Genomic DNA, 17,337 nt, shown 5'->3' with positions numbered 1-17,337 from the left:
CTTATCTGCCATCTTACTTTCTTCTGCTCACTATATTTGTTTGCCAGTCGTCCTGTCTAGGACTTTTATACACTGTATTAGGAGTTTAATACCTCTATACTGCCCGCAGTTGTGAATGTCCCCTTTGTCTTTAACACTAGCACTGGTAAGCCTATTCTCCAGTCACTCTTTCTCTACATACTGCTATGAGTACCCTCAGGAGACATTTCTTCCCTGACTCACCCAACATCTTTATCATATCTGCTGTGACCTCATCTGAACCTGCTGCTTTATCTGACTTCATTTTCCTTAGTGGTGACCTTACTTCTTCTATGGTGGGCTCTTCCTGGGCTCTTCCTCTCTTTCCAGCATAGGCTGTGTATTGGGCAGTACAGCTTTTGTTTGTTTTTTTTTCATTCTGAAGCTACTGGAAGTACTTCTTTCATCTGCCTTTGATGTCCTGTGGACTGGTGAGCAGTTTGTTGCTGTCATCCATTATGAAGGGTGTCTGACCTCTAACCTAACCCCAGGAAATCTTCAAGACATTTGAGGAAAAAGGAGAAACCATGGAAGCAATTAAGCAGCTTTTTCTTCCCCCATACCCAGTAACAAATGAAAATTTTCATTGAAACTTGGGCTATTTTACAAACATCAGACCAAAGGCCAACAGGCAGGAACAAGAAAGTATCTGCAAAATAAAAATGACAGGAGTCATAATGTTAAGTAAATCTGCAGGGAACATCCAAGCTACCTCTTCTAAGCAGTTATGAATCAGCTGGAAACCTCCCTTCCCCTTTCACCCCTACCAGTGTAACACCCCACTCACTCTTTAGCTTAGGCGACAGACTAACCCAGTTCACGGACAGGTGGACAAGCATAACATCACAAAGCTGGGTCAAACGCATCATCACCACCCAAGGACAAGATGGCTGTAGTTTGTCCCCTTGTCTTCCAGCTTTTTGTTGTAAGAATCTATAAAGACAGTTCCCAAAGAGGAAGGATTATCTATATTTTTTAAAACTGAAGGTTAGTATTGGTTCTCAAAAAAGATGGACCTTGGAGGCAAATCTTGGCTTTCTCAAGGCTTAATTTCTTTTTGACACTACAATCCCTGCTCCTTCTGCTCTTGTTCATGGTCTTGCTAGAAATGTTAGACCTGAAGAATAAATATCTCAGCATTCCCATCTACAAAGAGTACTGATTTTTTTTTTTTTACTTCAGTATCATTTTTCTTGCCTCTGTGCCTGCTGACCAACAAGTTGCTGGTGTTTCCCATTTGTTACCATTATCAGGAAACATCAATCCCACATTGCCATTACAGTCAACCATGAGAGGAGTTTCTGATCTTGCCCTAACCATACCCCTGTTGACTGACGTGGGCATCTACTTCACTACAGCAGCATCCTTCATTGTCTCTCCTGATGTGTGCTTGTGCTCCATACACATGCTGATTGAGAGCTACTGTCACCATCTTGGGTTTACCAAGCCTCCTTTGCCCAGTCTATGGCCATCAGGAATGTACAAACCTCAACTTGCTCTGAAACTGCTGGCGGATAGGAACCACTATCTTTCTTTCCCCCAGGATGGATGAGCTAGCATAAGTCTCCCACTCTCCCTGTCTCTTCCAGTGCCTAAGTCATTAATTAGACTCCAGTCAGCTGGGGCATAGTCATGGCTGTATCAGTCTATCCTGAATATTTTTGAGATCCAAGTTAAGAGGACCACCATTTCCAGTTTACCTCTTGCCCTTTGGGCTTTTTACTTCATATGGAGTGTCCAGAAATGTCTGAGGCCAGTGGTAACATGCATTCCAAATGCACACGTATCCGTCCTTAACTGGATTATCTACTCCTTCAGTCAGTAACTGAGTAGAAGATCCAGGAGAATCTAAAAATGGCTGTAGACTGTGTCCAGAACACAAGACTCTTCCATAATCTAACCAAATTGAATTTCACCACTGACACAGACTTCCTTGTGGATGCTGTTAATACCATAGGATGCAAAGTTTGTCTTTCAATGGAGAAAATTACTTCCCTGAAAGTCTTCTTCCTCCTGCACACCAAGGGAGTCTTTATTATAGAAAGAGAATTATTCAAGCCTTAGTTTTCTTGGCTGCAGCTATTTTTATGGTGCCCTTGGGGAGACTTCATATGAGAAAGATCCAGTGGTACTTGAAGCCTCAGTGGGACCAGCATACACAGCCCCTTGTGCTAATTTGAATTCAGAAACAGCTTATTTGGTGGGTGAAGCAAGCGTGATGAATGGGGCCCATGCTTCTCACCACCTTAGTATGATCGAGCCTTATGTTGCAGGCATTGCCTTGAGAGGGGCACATGAGATCACTAACTGTCCAGAACAAGTGGTCCTAGTCCCATGTAGAAGTCCCTGCTTGGATTAAAGAGATGTGTGAGGCTTGGAGCAGGGTCTTCAGGGTAAACATTACTTAAAAGGGATGGTGGTGGTCATTCTGGCCTGCGGAGCTTTCAAACTCTTGAAGGATAGTGTGTTTTTAACAGACACCTCCACAGTGATGTAGTGTATACGCAAGCAGGGTAGAACTCATTCACACCCACTCTGCAGGTTGGCAGTGGGACTGGATGACACAAACAGACATAACATGAGGCATCCTATTCGATCTCAGCAAGATAACAGTCAGCCTGAGCAGGACTATCTTTGCTTAAAGAAATATATGTAGCAGTTGAAAAAAGTAGATGTTCATGTTGTTGTTGGACTACTGGAGGATATGAACATCAGCTTCTTGGTTCTCTGATGAACTACTAGCTGTACAGGTACTGCTTTTGATTGCCAGGAGGCAATATTGGGAGCATGGATGTTTTTTCATTCCATTGGCAGAACATTTTTTTGTATCCTTACCCTCCCACCCCACCCCCACACACACTGATACTACAAGTGTTGCAAAAAGTGAAGCTATATGGACCAGAAATGATTATGGTAATAGTGACTCAGGCACCACTGTTTTTCCATATTGTGACATATGGCAAAGGAGCTGTTTTCCTTTCCTGGCAACTAGGTGTGATTACTCAACACTCTGGATCCCGGATTCAGATGAATTTAAAGGGACTCTTTCTTCCAGCCTGGATCATCTGATTTATATTCCTTTCAGGCCTCTGTTTTTTTAAGATGTGCTCAGTGTAACAAAAAAAGGTTATGAAGTATAATATTGGGAAGTCATACCCAGCAAATGGTGAAGTTTCTCCATCTCCTGCATAAAGAGAAAAGAGGACACTGGTGATGTGGAGGCACTTCTTGTTCTCTTTTACTTTAGATATATTTTTTATTAGGCCTTTCATATTTTTTCATTAAAATTGGTCGGGGATCTACCTTGCTCAATTTGAAGGTAAGTCCTGCTTTCTTGAAGTTGAATATTTGTGCTGATGAAACTGACACTTGATACCTTCAGACTACTGGCTTTAGCTCCAATAACATGCTTTTCCTGGAAGACCATCTTATTGGTAGGTTTCACTTCTGCTAAGAGAATCTCAGAACTGCAGGCAGCTTTGATGGTTATAGAACCATTCTTAGTTTTTCAGTGGGACAGGGTCAGCCTCAAGATAAGCTCCTCATTCATGTCCAGGTTAGTCTTGGAGTTTTGTCTTAACCAGACCATTCAACTATAACTTTCTTGGGTGGCGTAAGCTATGGAACCTTGCTGGCTAGGCTTACGTAGGCCCTTGGGCCGATAGCCTAGTACCTACCTATGAACTACTGGTATTTTCTTATGATAGCAAAATAAGGAGGAGAGAGTCCTTCACCAGTTGGACATTCAGAGACAGCTCAGATACTCAGGGCAACAGATGTAAATGTCTAGTGAACTGTGCATTGTTTCATTATGAAAAGCATGGAAAGGTAATACAGGAGCACATTAGAAAGCTGTCCACCTGGACATTTTCTTTGTCAGGTATGTCTCATCTCAATGTGTTTGCAAAATGGCTACACTGTCTTTCATCTATACATTGTCTAAACATTACAAGATAGATTTCCAGTCCAGGAGCTTGGAGGGCATGCTACTATGTCCTGCAATGGCCCCTGTGGAGGAATCCGATAGGACACATCTCTATCCTTTCATTCCTGATGTATAAATTTGGGAGACTTTCTCATATATCAGTAGCTGTACTGCAACCAAGATTGTTATAAAGAAGGCAGTACAGCTATGTAAGAGCACAGCATAGCAGTGATGTTCAAGTAAGGTCATTAGTGAAACTCTAGACCCTCTCACCTTCCCCAAGGCTCCCCCCTGCAGACTTTGTTAGCCTTGTAGCATCTCAGAAGTGGAAGAAGAGGAGCCAGTGGCAAATGGTGTCCCTTTTTGCTATCTAGACTTTCAGGACATTTTAGAGTCTGAAGGCAGGGAACCACAGTTAGGACTAAATATACTCTGTCAATACTAAAGGCTCTTTCCTTCACAAGGTGTAGCCTTTTTACCTTCACTGGAAAAAAAATAAACAGAAAATGGCACAAGCCAACTGTCTGTTTATTTTATGTACAAGTGTACATCTTCAGGCTTGGGAGGAGATGGTCTTACCTGATGTCTGCAGAGATCTGGAGGTGGGCCAGTCTGATTGATGTATGCCTGTATCTAATTCCCATATATCAGGAATTCTACTGTTGCAGTGATCCTACTAGAATGTCTACTGTTATGGTGAGTTTTCACACAATTATTCTTCTACAGTATCTCTGTATCTTTAGTAGAGGTTGCCATATGCTTTATGATGCTGGCTTTCTACCACAACAGTCTATTTGTGTTGCCACATTTAGATGTTTGGTAACTTCTCAGGCCCCTTATGAATGCTATCTTGACTTCATTTTTGTAAGTATTTAATTGATTTCAGAACCATCAGTCCTCCTTCTAGTTCATTCCATGACCTCTGTGCCACCCAGTCTAGCTCTGAGGGTGATAGTTTTAAGAAAGTAAGTCTTCCTGTTACTCATTCCAGATATATCCCATGCTGCGTGATTCGCATGATGGCAGCCTATATTTTCACAATCTACTGGCCTACCTTTACATGTGATTCTTATACTGAACTGTCTACAGTTTGTCGAATAGATTCTTGATGTAAAACTTCTTCCATAGTTCCCTGGCTTGATGTGTTCCTCACCAAATCTGGAATAAAATCTAGAAGGTTGCTTGCTTTATTCCATAGAGTCTTCATTAGAATCCAGGGCAGATCTCTATTCCTTGGAAGGATAAGATTCATTTTTTTGGGTCTTTCTCTGCCTCAGATATGGAGATCCTCAGAGATGGAAATGTGCATTCACTTTCCAGTGCAGAATGTTATTTTGTAGTCTTTTTCAGTTCCTGAAGTGTGTTTATTACCAGAAATCAATCTGATGGAGAATACTAGTATGCGGATGATATGATCCCTGTTTATTAAGAGTGTTGCTACCATTAGATGTTGGGCATACAAAACAGATGTTGGTTGTATGTTGCTTTCGATTCCTGTCTGAATGATTGTTTATAGAGCAAAATGTTCTGTAAAACTGCTTGTCATATTTTTTAATGGAAGGTGTCCCCTAACTTTCATGTCATTATATACAAGAGTGTAGTATGACATAAACAAGGCAAATCATCCCTTTCATAGGATGCTGCTCTGTTTCTTTTTAAAAACTATTTATCTACACACGCACACACACACACACACACACACACACACACACACACACACACACACACACACACACACACACACACACACACAAAGCTATAAATGACAACACTGAATCATTTTAAATGATTTTCTACATCTATTTAAATTTCCTGTTACCTCTTAATTAGTGAAGAGTTTGTAGACTGTATATTGGAACATTTTGTGATTGACAGTGTTTTTTTCTATTGTTAGATGTAAATAGTACAATAACAGCGTAGAAAAGCTGTATTGTTTTAGCATTGCATTCTGCTGGTGAGGATCATCTATGAGGTGTAGTTCTAAAATAATGTGTGTTCACCATGCCTTTTTCTACATTGTAGCTTTTTGCAGATCAGTGTTACACCCTGTGAGATAGCTATGTTGGTTCGTGTTCTTTCCATGCTGCCTGCTTCTCGAGTGGACAATGATGTTATATCACGGATTGATGCAGTGTTACCACAGTGTAACTTGAGTGATCTAAATACGTTTGCCTTAGCTACTGCTAAGTGGATTCGCAATGACCCTTCTCATCATCACAGCACATCTGGGGTTTATGTGAAACTGTTACAGAAGCTGAATAAGTTTGGCATAGAAAGGCTGAGAAAAGCAAACAACATGGACCTGCTGCTAGAGGAGACGAAGTACATTTCAGGTGAATGGTTTGAAGAAATGCTTCTTGAGGAAGCAATAATCACTTGCCAGCGTTTGCTTGACCAACTTACATGGACAAATATAATTGAGTTTGCACTTTTTTTGACAAGAACAAACTACCTCTGCATGCCGATTTTGGACAGATTAGCGGATGTTACACTGAAGCACATCAGTAAGGTATGGTAAATAGAAATACATGTACATGAATGGCATCTCGATTTCAGCAGTGTTTTGATAATAGTTCCATTTTTTTAAAGAAATTACATAAATTAAAAAATGTAGTCTATGATTCAGTAACTGCAAAGCCCACAGAGCGGTAAGTGCTACCAACAACTGAGAACAGTGTGAACTGAATGCATCTGGTAAAATTAAGTACTGTGATTAAAAAGATTGTAAAATGAATAAGACAATTAAGTAAAGTTGTCACACAATAAAAGATGCCAGAGTCAGATGAGAATGAGGAAGCAGTGGTCTACTGAAGTGAAATGGATCTTAGACTCGCTTTATATTAGGGAGTGAATAATTTTTGATCAGTCAGTAGGACTTTACGTAACTGAAATGCACAAAATTAGCTGTTTGCATTCAGAAAAAATAATGTAGAGTCATAATGTGTTTTTACAAGATTTTACAATTAATTGGTGCTGGCTAGTGCTGTGCTGGGCCATAGCAGGTACAAACATGGCTATGGAAAAGTTGTGAAATTTCAAAGCTGCTACTGAGGTGATTAAGCTGAATGTCTTTTGCTGCATTCCAGTTTTTTAGTGCAGATGTGTGGGGACACAAATGCATTCATGTCTGTATATGTACGAGTATACATATATGTGTTTATATACTCTATACGCATGTGCACATTCATATATTCAGTGTGCATGTATATGCAGTGCATGCTCTTAAATATACTGTTTAGCTGAAATATGAATCATCAGATATTTTGGTCAATTTACACCATCAAATATATGAAGTTGCACTTGTGCGATATTGCCAGACAGTGAGGTTTCTGGACTTTCCAGTTTTACCCACTACTGTGGAATCCCAGAATTCGTATGTATAAGTAGTGGTGGTGCAGCACCCCACATTGTTTGTGGTTGCAGGGTACTTGCCTCAGGCAAAAAAAAAATCTACTTTCATTTTTATGTTGTAGTGACTAGCTGTGCAGTCATTTGGTTTTATTCTGTATGCACTTATATGGGCACACACGGATGCACTCACTCACTCATACACACACACACACACACACACACACACACACACACACACACACACACACACACACACACACACACCTACTTTTCTGACCTTTTTCCACCTTCTTAGATCCAGTAGTTCTACTAATACCTGCTACAGGAACTTAAATCTACACTGTAATGCTGCTCTAGTAACATAGAGGGATAAAACCCTGACTATGGTCCAGCCAACCCAGGTTTGATTAGCAGCTTGGGCAACTGACTTGAACGGCACGGAGAGATGAGCATTCCTATCTGGGGAGGGGTGAGGGTAATCATCCCTGGCGGAGGTCAAAGTTGTGTGAGTGAGGAATAATCTATTGTGGGATTAGTATGGAGACATTGATGGAGCTGCTGATGTGGAGGCAAGACAATACGTCACCTTCTTTCCATTGTATGCCCACCATCACAATGAGGGGAGGGAGAAATGGGGTAGGGCATGAAAGAAACCCTGCCAATGGTATGATGGTCAGAACCCCCCCCCCATGCCCTTAAGATCTGTGTTGGCCTGAAAAATTAGACAGAGTCCTGTGCAATATCCTTGCAAGCTATAAGACCCCCTTTATGATCCAGGAAGACTATAATACATAGTAAAATGTACTGGAGATGCTCCGCATTCAACCTAACACCATACTCACTGGCAACTTTAACTATCCCAATATAAACTGGGAATCATACACGACTCCTAGCATGCAAGCCCAAGCATTCCTGGACTTTGTAAATGCAATCTCCTTGGACCAATTAGCCTTTACCCCCACTAAGGATGCAAACATACTTGACCTGGTCCTCACAAACATGGCAGAGCATTACATCCTCTCTAGTGTAATGTCCTTGTTAATTAGGTCAGACAGTAAAGCTGTCTCATTTGAAGTAAAGGTAAAATTAGGGACACTGGCTAAGCCTGGAACATTTAGGAAGTATTGTAAGACAAACTTCCTACTATGAAGTGACACCCTTGCAAAATTTCCAGCCCCCCCAAAGATAATCCATGAAAACACTACTGCTTGTATCGAATTGGTCACAGAATCCCTGTGTAATCATGTTACAGTTGAATAGAGATAGCAGTCTCCTACCTGGATTAAGCACAGGACCAAGTAAAAAAAAAAAAAGCCACCCTGGTAGAATACCAGCATCAATAGGTTGTATAACAAAAGGAAGAAATTCATGGCAAAAATTAGGAGGTGCAATATCCAGCAAGGTAAAAAAATCCCTCATCAGCCTTAAAAAAAAAAAAAAAAAAAGCAACATCAAGGGGTTAATAAAGTCCACCATGTCATGTCTGAGGAAAAATTACCCTCCCTGGCCAAGGACAGTCACAAAACGTTATTTAGCTATGCCTGTAACCTCAAAAGCAATGTACAGCAATGCACTAAATTAATTGTAAATGGTGCTATCTGTGTAGAGCTGAAAGATGTAGCAAACCACCTGGCCAACAAATTTTAATCAAGTTTTAACTCCTTTCCCCTGCCAGATGTTGTGACTTTCGGCTTTTCCCGGTTAGGGGTCGCCACAGCGGAACTCCGGTCCGCTAATGATTGGCAGTTGATTTTTATGTACTGAGTTGCCAGCCCTGACGCACAACCTTCAACGAAGGTGCGTCCATTCATGCATGTCTCCACGCAGAAGACGCTCTGAGTCGAACCGGGCAGCGTCTTACTGTGAGGCGACAACGCTACCGCAGCACCATACCCACATCAATAACTCTTAAACTGTCACTAGAGAGTAGGTGCTCAAGGCGTTCTCCAAGACCAAGAACACTGAATTAATGGGTCCTGATTATATCCCAGCATGTCTCCTTAATAATATGAAACATAAATTATTGAGATTACTATAAACACTGTTTAATCACAGCCTCCAACAGGTTTTATGCCAAATGAATGGAGGACTGCAATGGGTATCCCACTGCACAAGGGCAGGTATCCACAGATGTACATTATTGACCCATAACCCTGACTCACCTGATATGCAAAGCTGTGTAGAGAATAATTACTTTTCCTAAATGACAAATAGGGAATCTATAAACATCATCATTCATCATTATCAACCCCCTTTTTCCAGTTTTATACATAGTGTTGGGGTGTTGTGCTGACTATTGCCATCTCTCCTTAGTCAGTGACACTCTCCTACCTTCCTCAACACTCATGTCCAACTGTCATAGGTCTTCCCTCTCGCAGTCTATTCACCTCTTTGATGGACAACTTTGTTTCCTCTTGCCTTCTTCCTGTTTGTTCCAAATCATCTTCACCAGATTGTCTTCAGCTTTTCTGCACATGCGCCCAAACCGCTGTAATCTGTTCTCCTTGACCTTTTCTGAAATTGAAACTACTTTGATTTCTCCTCTTATGTCCTCATTTCTTCATCTGTTCCACAGTGTGCATCCCACCACCTGTCTCAGGCACCATCTCCATCACCTCTAACTTCCTCAACTGCTCTGCCTTTAGGACCCAGGTTTCTGTACTGTACAGTAGTACTGGTTGCACCGCTGTTTTGTACAGCTTACTTTTCGGCTTCTTTGGCATTCTTCTGTCACACACTACACCTGACACTCTGTGACAGTTAGCTGCAGCCCCTCTGATTCTAGTTTTGACCCCCTCATTCTGACTTCCCTTCTCCTCAGCCACCTCTCCCAGATACTTGCAACTGTTAACCTGTTCCACTGTTTTCCCTTCTGTCTCGATTCTCAGCTTCTTCTGATGTCTGATACTCAGTTTCATCCTATGTGCCTTCAGTTTTGCATTCCATTCCTCTGTTTCTTGTTCAGAGTCTGTCTGGAATGCCACATCATCTTCATGTAGCAACTTTGTTGACCTTTCCCCACCGACCTGCTTACTAATGTAGTCCATCACTAGTATAAACAGCACCAAACATTGTTCATACTTGAATCAATGGGTCCTTGTACATAGCCTGCACTAATTATACCAATGTTTTTGGAACTTTGAACTACCTCAGGACTGCCCAAATCAGCTTTCTTGGGACCATGTCATATGCTTTTGCCAAGTCTGGGAATGGCCATATGAACTCTGTCCTCATCTCTAGCTTCTTCTTAAGTATGTCTCACTGCAAATTTTAGGATAGTTGTGTTTCATCCTGATCTGAAAATCCAAACTACTCCTCTCCGATCTTACTTTCTATTGCACTGCATATTCGTTTATCAATCACCCCCTCCAGAAGTTTCATGCAGTGTGATAGGAGTTTGATACCTGTACACTGCCCGCAGTTGTGAATGTTCATTTCATTCTTGTACAGTGGCATTAGTATGTTTATTCTTCAGTTATCTGAGATAACACCTTTCTCTCCTTACTATTGTGAGTACCCTCGGGAGTCGTATGAGTCATTTTTCCCCATCTCACACAACATCTTTATCATATCTGCTGTGGCCACATCTGAGCCTGCTGCTTTGCCTGACTTCATTTTCCTTAATGCTATTCTTATTACTTCTTTGGTGGGCTTTTCCTCTTCTTTTATCATAGACTGTCTCTCTGCTTTTTGGGATTTTTCTTCATTCTGAAGCAGCTGGAAATGCTCCTCTTTCATCTGCCTTTGATGTCCTGTCAACTGATGAGCAGGTTGCTGCTGACATCACTTATGAAGGGTATCGGACTATCGTCTTTATCTTTCTGTCTTTATCTTGCAACCCAATATAGTTTCTTTGTGGCATGTACAGAGTCACTTTCCAGAAGCTGATAGAGTGCCTCTAATCCCTTATTCTTTGTTATTGCAAGTCTTTCTAAGCCTCTTTGATAGTCAGCCAGTATTTCTTTCTAGCCTGGTCCATGTTTTCTATCTCCCACTTTTTCTTGCATGGTGGTATTTTGAGGCCAAATGTTTTTGGTTGAATTGTGAATTGAGTGACTGATTTTAATGAGTTCACTGTTTGTCGAATGGTAAATTTTGCAGAATTGGACTTAGTATGAGTTCAGGCATGGGGAGTTTTGCCTTTTTCCACTGTTGTGCAATCTCAGTTTTTGTGTGGTTAACAGTGTTTTGCAAATGCAGAAAGCAGTTTATTACAGTTTAAAATGAAAAAAAATTACTTTAACTTTTTTTTTTTCAAGTCTGAGGAGGGGGTGCCATATTAGGTGATGGCAGCAGTTGCCAGAATAACTAGGCATACCAATGCATTTTAGCAAAAACATAGACTCCCACTGTATGTTGGACTGCCAGCTCCTATCTCCTGCATTTTTTGGCCCATCTTCTCACAGCTGGATCAAGATTCTTGTGAGCAGTCTTGCATGCAGTCGCTTGCAGTAGCAGTTTGGGGGGGGGGGGGGGGGGTTTACGATGACAGATAAATGTTACCAACAAGGATGAAGGTCAGGAAGGCGCACACAAAAAATCTAATTACTACATTGTCTTTTCATAGATTTACAAACACATTTTCACATGCGTTTCATATGACTTTAGCTTAAAAATCTTATGAATCATCATGTGCAGAATTATTCTGTTTGAGAGTTGCATTTAGTTATATTCATCATTATATATTTCAACTTTTGAAATAATATATTATGATAAATATAATGAAAGTTGGCAAGTGTCATATTCATGAAATAGTCTGAAAAAATATGATTGCATTTTTGTGGTGAAATATAATATGGTGAAGTATAAAAGTAGCTGTTGGGATATATTCTTCTGAAACCTACAGCCTTGTAAGATTGAATTTTCTCTTTTTCTGCATGTGTGATTGTTTTTGGCTGATGTCATGTGACAAGAGATTTGCTGTGAATGGTAAGGCAGGACAGAGGGCTAAGAGATTAGCTGCATGCAAGGCTTGATGTTTAAGGTTGATACTAGACTACTGGAAATTGTCTCCTGTACTAAAACTTTCTTTTTGTTGATCTGCTGCAAGTTTATCCAGAGTGTTTTTCTTTTCTAGTTTATTTTCCCTTAATTTTGCCAGATTTCTTCTTTGCAGGCAGTGCAGTTAGTAGCAAGTAACTAAATTTTATCCAAGCTGATGACTTTAACAAGTTTTGTTTAACAATTTTTCAATTTTCACACAGGGAGAGCTGTAATCCGCATGCTGCTAACTCAGCCCACATCTTGAAAGTCCTGCTAATACTGTATCAGTGTTTGTATAGTGGGCACTACCAGATAGATTCCCCGCCCCCCCAATTGATTGCTTTGATTTGCTTTCTTCCTTCATTAATGCTCTTAGCATGTCTCTATTAATATTTATTTATTTAATTTATTTGATATTTGTTTTCTAAAGAGGTCTGACTGGGCCAGTAGCCCATTTTCAGCAGTACAACAGTACCACTATTTATCTAGTTCAGTTAAAAGGTTGGACAGCTTTGTATTTTTATTCATTCATTAATTATTCATTATTTTTCTTGATCTCTTAAATATGTTCTAATCTGTTTCTTGATTTTTTAAATATGTTCTAATCTGTCTGTGTTCATGTAATAATTTGTATTTCGGTGTGTTTTTACAATGCCGGTTAAATGTTGCACTGTCACTTTAAATGAAATAGTTCCTTGTGTTTTAATGCTACAATATATCTTCATGGGTTTATGCCTTTTTAAAGTGCATCTTGGGCTTGATACGTTACTCTGAAGAAGTCCCTTTACTAAGTTGGGATGAAAGCACTTAGTAACATTATTTTGTTTAAATAAAAGGAAGTTTCTTTATTTTATTGACGTGCCTGCAGTGTTCAGTCGTGTTTCCTTTATTGAGCAAGCATTAGCTCATATATTACCTTGCCATTTACCACAGCATTGTTTTCTTTGTTTGTGCTTCACATTGTTTCCATTTTCAGTGGAGGCCCGGGAAGAAAAGCTCCACGTAACAAGTATATAATACAATAATCAATTTTCAAAGTACATAAATTCATACATGTCACAGTACGTTAAGTACATCATATAGTATTTACAATATCTTATAAATTGTATACTACAGGTGGGTCATTTACGCATGAAAAGAAATGATAACATCAGGATAACTGTCAGATTATTCAGAGTACAGAATTACAACAGTTGAAAATTAACAGAATAAAATATCTTGAGTACAACACGTGGGTCATTGACTCTTGGTAAGAAGTCTTACTAGCAAAATGACTAACACATATTGGATAAGGAAGCCTCTGTATCTAGTAGTGTAGATAGGGTTAGATGAACACTGAAGTTTTTTAGTTCCTGATGGTATATAGGAAACGAATGGAATGGAGTAGATGGAAAAGGACAGATGGGGGGAGGTGAGGAGATGGTAAAGGGAAGGAAGATAGATGAAAGTGGAAAGAATGGGAGAGAGGAGATTAGAAGTGTAGTTAAGACAGAGGTAATGAAGAGGGAAGAAGTAAAGGGATATCTACGTCAGTCGGCTGGGGGGGGGGGGGCATGAGCAGAGCCAATTGTTAGATAAGTGTGCCATAAGAAGTTGCTTAAACTTGGTTGAGTTGGTAGTGTTAAGAATGTGTTGGGGATGGCATTCCAGGCTTTGGAAATAATGTTGGAATAAAATGAATCACCAAAGCTGTTATTTGATTTGGTTACTTTTAAGAGGAATTTGTCAGTAGATCGCAGGGTTCTGTTATTTGAGTAGGGTTGAACGAGGTTTTGGAGTGCTGGACATTTGTGTGGTTGATTTATGGTGGTATGGGCGGTTATAAGTTTATTTCGGGATAAGAGGTTTGGTAATTCCAGCCCTTTTAGTTGATGGAGGGTCACAAAGTGGTGGGATCTGTATGATGAGTTTGTAGCAGATTATAATAATTTTGTGGTAGCAGGCCTCAAGCCTGGTCAGGTTGTTTTTTTTTTTTTTTTTTTTTAAGGTTTGTGAAGATTGGAGATATGTACAGTAAAGAAGAAAGAAGGTGGGTTCTAGCAATTGCTAGCCTGTTAGAGTTGGTTAGGAATGGTTTAACTCTGTAGAGTAAACCTAGTTTAGTATGGGTTTTTTGATGGTTAGTGCTGTGTGTTTGTCGAATCTCAGGCTACTGTTGATGGTGACATGGAGTAGTTTGGTATGAGAGATAGGTTCAATAATGGTTTTGTTGGATGAATAAATGAGGAAGGGTGATAGTTAATCAGTGGACTTTTCATTGGAGAAAAGCATTAATATGGTTTTGTTTGGATTAAGGATGAGCTGATAGCTGGAGAGGTAGGATTTCTATGGCTGAGAAGGATTTTTGGGTTTGTTCTTGTAGTTGCTGAAGGGAAGGTGCAGTGCATGTTAGAGTGGAGTCTTCTGCATATTGAATTATGGCTGCGAGGTGGGTAGCGGTATGAAGTTTGTTTGTAAAGATAGTGAAGAGAAGTGGCCCTAAAATTGATCCTTGGGGAACACTGACTGCAAGCTTGCTGTCACTCTGATAGGTAATTGTGGAACCATGTGATGGCTGATTGGGATGTTTTAGGGAAGAGAGCTCACTGAGAAGCTTTTGGTGTGATATAGTGTCGAATGCCTTATGACATATCTAGAAAGATGGAGGAGATGTGTTGGCCTTCATCTTTAGTTGGTTTATTGAGTTAGTGAAGATTAAGGGGGCAGTAGTGGTGTTGTGTTTGGGACGAAAACCATATTGGGTATTAGATAGCAAGTTATTACTGGTTGGATAGTCCATGAGTTGTAGGTGTATGCATTTTTCAAGGATTTCTGATAGGGGCGATAAAATGGCTATTGGTCTGTAGCTGGGACATTCAGTTGAGGTGCCACCTTTGTGTAAGGGGATGACATGGGAATTTTTCCAGATTTTGTAGATATATTGCTCTGTGATTGATCGATTTGATCAACAGAGAGATTGTGTAGCAGATGGCATTAGCTGCTAGCTTGAGATATTCGTTAGGAAGGAAGTCAGCGGCTAGGGATGTGGGTTTTAATTTTTTAACATTTTTTTATATTGCTTGTTTGGATTGGTTTTAGGGAGAAAGAGTTGTTGGTGGCTTATGTTACATTAAGGATGGATAGGAGAGCTTTGTTGTTATTCACTAGGGATAGTACTGATTTGGTGAAAAATGAGTTAAACTGGGTGGCTAGGCATTCTTTAGTGTTTGTGGTAGTGATGGTTGGGGGTTAAGGACTGACCAAGTTGAAAAGTTGTTTAACATCACCTCAGAATTTTTAGGGTTTGTTGCATGTATATTGTTTTTTTGTCATTTTTGATTTCTTTTTTGGACTTGTTTTTAATTGTCATTTGATGTTGAAGGAGGATTGATTTTTGGTACCCTGGTATTGGGGCCATTCTTTGTCTCTTTGTTTGAGTAGCTGTTTAGTTTCTTTGGTCAGCCATGGAGTATAATTTGATTTAACTCTGACCTTTCGGAGGGAGGAAGTCTTTTAGAAATGTCGAGGAATTTTCTGTTCAAGTATTCAACAGCAGCGCCTTCATGGAGATATTTTAAAGGTGTCCAGTTGCAGTGTTGTAGAAGTAAATTAAAGGTAGTGGCTGAAAATTGTTTTTGTAGCGGACGTGTTTATATATGACATTTTTTGCTGGGCTAGGGTGATGCTGAAGTAGATAGGTGAGTAGGTGGTCACTTAAGCTCTCTGGGAAACACCCCGAGTGATGGACCAGTGAGGTCTTATTGGTTAAGGACCAGTGTAAGTTGGTACTGTCTACTACTGTGCTTATCCATCCTAATTGGTGAATTTACCAGTTGAGTGAATCCATATAGGTTTATGAAGCTGGAAGGGTTATCTGAGGCACAGGCATACCAGTCAGCATTGAAGTCCCCCATTATTAAGGTTTCTTGGTTGAAGGTGGAAGATGACCAAGATAGAACGTTCTCAGTAATAGATGGGTTGTTTCTGGGGGTGATATAGGCTGAGATGATTATGATGTGTTTGGGTTGACTTCAAGACAGCAGGTTAGCATTTCAGCATTGTTGAGGCCTTGGGAGGGTTAGTTGTAATTGTTCCAGTTTTAGCATGTCTTTATATATTATGGCAACAAGTGGGATTATGTATCCTCTTATTAATGATTCCAGGTTTGTGCATACGTACTAATTTCAAACTATTTACCTTATCAACATGCTTTCTTTTTTATCTTTTTCTTAATGTTTTGTAGGTCTTTCTGGACATTAAACAGTTTCAGAATTTATGACTACTGTTTGAACATTTGTTTGCTTTGCACACTCATCTTAGCATCAACAGTTGAGTGCTGGTGAAGTGAAATAAACAACAAAACACAGTTGTGGTGGGAGGGAGGCATTTATTTCCACACCCTTTATTTGGGGACTGTGCCTCCTTGCACCACCAGATACAAAATGCCCAATTCTAAGGTTGGTACACAAGTCTCTGAGCACTGCCAACTTAACAGAAAAAGCTGTGAGGGATGATGTTTTCCAGAACAGTTAGCATTGACAAATTGTGTGGGGGCAAATCAGTTTTTGACAGGTAATTTTCCTAGAGTGCTTTTATTATTGACTGGTAGTTCTTGCTGCATTTAAGTTTATAAGCAGTATGCTTTTATAGTATAACTGATAGAACATTTGGCTAAGAGTATCAAAGAACTGCCATTTTTGCTTTTACATTTAAGAGAGTTAGCTTGGTATTGTGGGTTCAGGTTGGGTAAAGGTGAGCTTTTTCATTCATTGCCATATTTTATTGGAAAAGCAAACTGTTGCATCAAAGGGAAGAATGGTTCAGTGTGAAGTTAAGTGAAGAAACAGCAAGTGCATTTTGTGTGTGTGTGTGTGTGTTTGTGCATATATTTTTTTAAATTCTGTGTACCTTTACCAGTTTTCACCTATACTAATTTACTGATTTTTTTTTTTTTTTTTAACTTTGCTTTTTTTCAGTTGTGAGAATTAATTCCACATTTTGTGAAAGTTGAGGCATTTGGTGTCCCTGGAGGAATGCCCCTTCTGGTGCAAGTTCTGTAAAAAGCAGAACAACTGCATGCA

At 40.0% G+C, this 17,337-nt stretch overlaps 1 protein-coding gene across 1 annotated transcript in view; it reads left to right on the top strand.

The window, feature by feature from the left end:
- FASTKD1 (FAST kinase domains 1) overlaps window positions 1–17,337 on the top strand; it is an 881,671-nt gene that overhangs the window by 479,087 nt on the left and 385,247 nt on the right. The window contains exon 7 of the mRNA XM_044075492.1: window positions 5,966–6,452. Within this exon, the coding sequence (XP_043931427.1) occupies window positions 5,966–6,452 (487 nt within the window). The remainder of the gene's footprint in view (window positions 1–5,965; window positions 6,453–17,337) is intronic.

The sequence above is a fragment of the Protopterus annectens genome, chromosome 6.part1 (genome assembly GCF_019279795.1).
Source record: "Protopterus annectens isolate FY-2018-M chromosome 6.part1, PAN1.0, whole genome shotgun sequence".
Lineage (NCBI taxonomy): Eukaryota > Metazoa > Chordata > Ceratodontiformes > Protopteridae > Protopterus > Protopterus annectens.
The sequence above is the reverse complement of the archived record's forward strand: the minus strand, read 5'-3'. Positions and strand labels throughout refer to the sequence as shown.